The sequence below is a fragment of the Sinocyclocheilus anshuiensis genome, unplaced genomic scaffold (assembly GCF_001515605.1).
Source record: "Sinocyclocheilus anshuiensis isolate Anshui unplaced genomic scaffold, SAMN03320099.WGS_v1.1 scaffold38, whole genome shotgun sequence".
Taxonomy (NCBI): domain Eukaryota; kingdom Metazoa; phylum Chordata; class Actinopteri; order Cypriniformes; family Cyprinidae; genus Sinocyclocheilus; species Sinocyclocheilus anshuiensis.
Genome location: NW_015544213.1, coordinates 3,068,163 through 3,072,332, shown reverse-complemented (window position 1 = coordinate 3,072,332; position 4,170 = coordinate 3,068,163). Strand labels below are relative to the sequence as shown.

The window sequence follows — 4,170 nt, the reverse complement described above, 5'->3', positions numbered from 1 at the left end:
TGCGCGTTAAATATCGCATGCGATTTATCGTGCAGCCCTACATTTTACTGTTAAATATAAAAAACAAAAACTGGTAGGTGTTGTTACTCGAACTCTGCTGGGGAAAAAAAGTAAAAAAAATAAATAAAAAAATCCCTCGAAAAACATTGCATATATTGTCTTTTAAAACTATAGTATAGTTTTATATGGGAAGGCAATTTAATTAAAAAAGTGACAAAATAACAGGTTTTAACTTAAGCAATTTTATGTACTGTAAAGCATCATTTCCAATTAATTTTTCTCTAAAATATGTTTGCAATAGAAGATCACATCATGGTGGTTTGGCTGTAATATCATGTCTTGAATGGAAAAAAATGGTCTTTAATAAAATTGTTAAAAAACAAGTTATACTTTTGCGTAGGGCTGGGGGATTTAACTTAAAAAACATATTTTAATATTTTCATGTGTAGTTTTTTTAAATACAGTCTACAGTATATATATTTGTACAACAACATTTTTATTTAATGAAATTGTGAAAATTAAACAAATTATGTAATTAAATAACAGCCTTAATTTTGGACCCTAGGTGCATCCCTAATACAGATTAGGGACTAAGCAGTGTTAGAGTACAGCCCACTCATACAAAAACTGTTTGAAACTGTAATTTGCAATTAAATGTAATTTTGTGTTTGTGTGTGTGTAGAACGCCGACTCTAGCCACAGCTCAGCGTATGAATGAGGAACACGCTCTGATCGCGGCATATGTGAATAAACTCCAGAGCAGCCCACGGTGAGTGTGTGTGTGTGTGTGTGTGTGTGTTATGTAGGGTTTTGTAAATGTAATAATGTTTTCTGTGTGTGTGTTTGTAGTGCGTTAGACAGTCCTAGCCGAACGGATGAAGAGCACAGACTCATCGCTCGTTATGCCTCTCGTCTGGCCATGGATCCTGGACACACAGGAGTGAGTTACACACACGTTTGCTATCTCTTTTCAAATTATGCGTTTATGAAGCGTTAAGTCAGATTTAGCTTACTTTTTGAGACTGTTTTGTCTCCAAACTATAGCTAAGCAAATGCACAGAGTAAAACACTCATATATTTCTTTGTTCCTGCTGCTTTTGTGAATCACAGAGACCTTCAGACTTCAGCTACAACACCAACAAACAGCAGAGAGAGCTGATCATGCAGCTGGAGAACAAGAACAGGTACTCACTCACAGCTGCATATGGAGATGTTTTCATGAAGACTTACATCCAGCTTTTGGTTTTGGATTTTAGTCTCAGTGAGTGTGTAAAGGATAATTCTGTGTGTGTTTTCAGGGAGATTTTACAGGAGATCCAGTGTTTGCGAGCAGAGCATGAACAGGAATGTCAGCCGACTCCAGAGAGAGTCCAACAAAACCCGACCCTGCTGGCAGAACTCAGACAGCTCAGGTACCACACACACACACACGCATGTTGGGTTTTGTGTTTTATGGGGACTTTCCATAGACAATGATTTTTATACTGTACAAACTGTATTTTGTATTCGCTAACCCCAAATGCAACCCTCACAGAAAGTTTTCCTCATAGGGACCAAAAAAATGTCTCCACAAGGTCAAAAATTTCAGGTTTTGCTATCCTTGTGGGGACCTTTGGTCCTTACAACATAGGGTTTATCCGGACCACACACACACACACACACACACACACACACTCCGAGCACAGATATGATGCAGATGTTTCCAGATTCAGTCTCTGAATGCCTTTTTGTTTTAGCTATTGCAAGATATTTGTTATAATTTTTTAAAGATTATTTTGGATATTAGCAGAGTTATTTTAGTATAATTGAGATATAATTGTAGTTTTATTCATATTAAAATTTGTTTTCATTTCAATTTAATAGTTTTAGTAATTTTGTTGCATGTTTTTGTCATTTTTATTATTTTTTTTAAATATGTCTACATAGTTTTTTCTCATTTTAGTTTGTTTAGTTTTTTTTATTTCCTTAGCAACTGAATTGAACTAATTTTAGCATGTACTAATGTTTTTTTTTCATGTAAAAATAAAGTATTTGTTCACATTAGCTAATGCACTGTGAATTAACATGAACAATTGTATTTTTATTAACTAACATTAACAAAGGTTAATAAATGTTGTAAAAAATATATTTGTAATTGTTAGTTCATGTTAATTCCTTAACTAATGTTAACAAAAGATAACTTGTAAAATGTTACCGTCCTTTTTATTTATTATTATAAAAGATGATTTACTTAAAAGATGAACTGTTGAGTAAATATCATAAAATTATTTCTCCCTCTAAGTCACTGGAAGAAAATGTGTTTTCTGCAATGACAATAAAGCATTCATACATGCATTCATTTGAATTAATGATTAAATGAATAAAAACACATTTGTTTGTTTGTTTCACTATAATTTGCCTAGACAGTTTTACTTTGTTTTATTTTTTTTAATTGCCAATATTCTCTTTGACTTCTCCCATTAGATTCCCATTAGACCAGTTTAACTTGTCGAAACTGTGTAAAAGTGTTTCATTTTTCTGCAAGTTTTGAGGTTCACATTTTTGAAAACATATTTGCCAAATGAATGCCAAATATGTCAAAAACCAACTTTAAGAGGCAATTTGAAGCATTTCTCACAATGTAAAAATAAATCTTCCAAAACATGTTGTGTTTTAAATCTGTAAGATGGTTTTAGTTTAGGGTTTGGGTCTAATAATCATCATCCTGTCAGAAATCATTGTGTCTGTGAGAGGTCTAAGCTCTGTGCTTGTGTTTGTGTGTGTTTTAGGCAGAGGAAGGGTGAGCTGGAGCAGAGGATGTCGTCTCTACAGGAGAGCAGGAGAGAGCTCATGGTGCAGCTGGAAGGACTCATGAAACTACTGAAGGTACACCAGACACACAGAGCAAGACGAGACAAGACAACAGGACACACTCTTTAACTACTGAGACTTTCTAGTGCATTGTAATATTTCTGCCACTGGAGGCACTGTGTGTCACTGCCACACTCTCTTTAGTGTTTATCATCTGAGCTGCTGTCTTTTCTCACATACTTAATCTAGTTTTCCACTTTTTGTTTCTTCTCTTTACGGATTAGAGTTTATAGTGTTAATACTTGCTCTCGTCGTCTGTTTTTCACTCCCTCTGTTCTTTTCCTCCATCTCTGTCCTGTTCCTGCAGGATGAGGAGCAGAGACAAGCTGTGAGTGTGTGTTTCACTCTGCATGTCAGAGAAATTACTGTGTGATTTCATAAAAGACTCATTTTGCTATGCACATTTAAAGGTCACTTACATAAATAAATATGTCGATAAATAGAACGGTTATACGGTTCTACAGCATTAATCTCATATTGCTCTTAAAAGTTGCTAACAAGTTTCTAAAGAATCACAATGCCATAATGTGAGTTTACATGCCTCACAAATCAAACAATCATTTATGTATTGTAACTAAGGCTTTTATAAATCATAGCTGCTTCAAAATTCACACTTGACTTGACTGAGTGTAATTTATCTTTAAATTACAGATATTGTTTTATCCATAAATTAAAATTTTCTATTGTCAAAATCCACAGGAAATTCTGGGCTGGCCTAAAATTGTAGGCCTTACTTAAGAATTGATTTTCTTTTTATAATTTTTCAAAAGAACTATAAGGAGGACACCTACGGTACAAACTGATCATTCATTAAAACCAAAAGAAAGCTTTTGAAACATTTTGATTATTACAGTTATTTTTATTATTAGCAGGAAGTATTCTACCATGTGTAGAGTATATTTTACATATATTTTAAGTGCATTTCATGGCAACACATGACAAAAATAACAACATCCAGTCAAACCAATGAAGTAAAATAAAACTTGGCTTATGTTCGGCAGTGTTATTATTGTTAACTAAAATTAAAACATTCAAAATTGTTTAGGTTAAGTGAAATCAAGCTAAAATAAAATATAAATATTACATTAAAAATGTACTTTTTGTTTGTTGTTCTAATTAAATGTACTAAAATTTAATTAGAAATGTTGCCTTGGCAACTAACTGAAATAAATATGTGACCCTGGAGCACAAAAGCAGTCTTAAGTCGCTGGGGTATATTTGTAGCAATAGCCAAAAATACATTGTATGGGTCAAAATTATTGATTTTTCTTTTATGCCAAAAATCATTAGGATATTAAGTAAAGATCATGTTCCATGAAA

The 4,170-nt window shown here is 33.2% G+C and overlaps 1 protein-coding gene across 1 annotated transcript in view; it reads left to right on the top strand.

The window, feature by feature from the left end:
• LOC107697205 (dystrobrevin beta-like) overlaps positions 1–4,170 on the top strand; it is a 36,182-nt gene that overhangs the window by 21,604 nt on the left and 10,408 nt on the right. The window contains exons 11-16 of the mRNA XM_016497891.1: positions 683–769; positions 850–940; positions 1,111–1,184; positions 1,299–1,412; positions 2,769–2,865; positions 3,158–3,178. Of these exons, the coding sequence (XP_016353377.1) occupies positions 683–769; positions 850–940; positions 1,111–1,184; positions 1,299–1,412; positions 2,769–2,865; positions 3,158–3,178 (484 nt within the window). The remainder of the gene's footprint in view (positions 1–682; positions 770–849; positions 941–1,110; positions 1,185–1,298; positions 1,413–2,768; positions 2,866–3,157; positions 3,179–4,170) is intronic.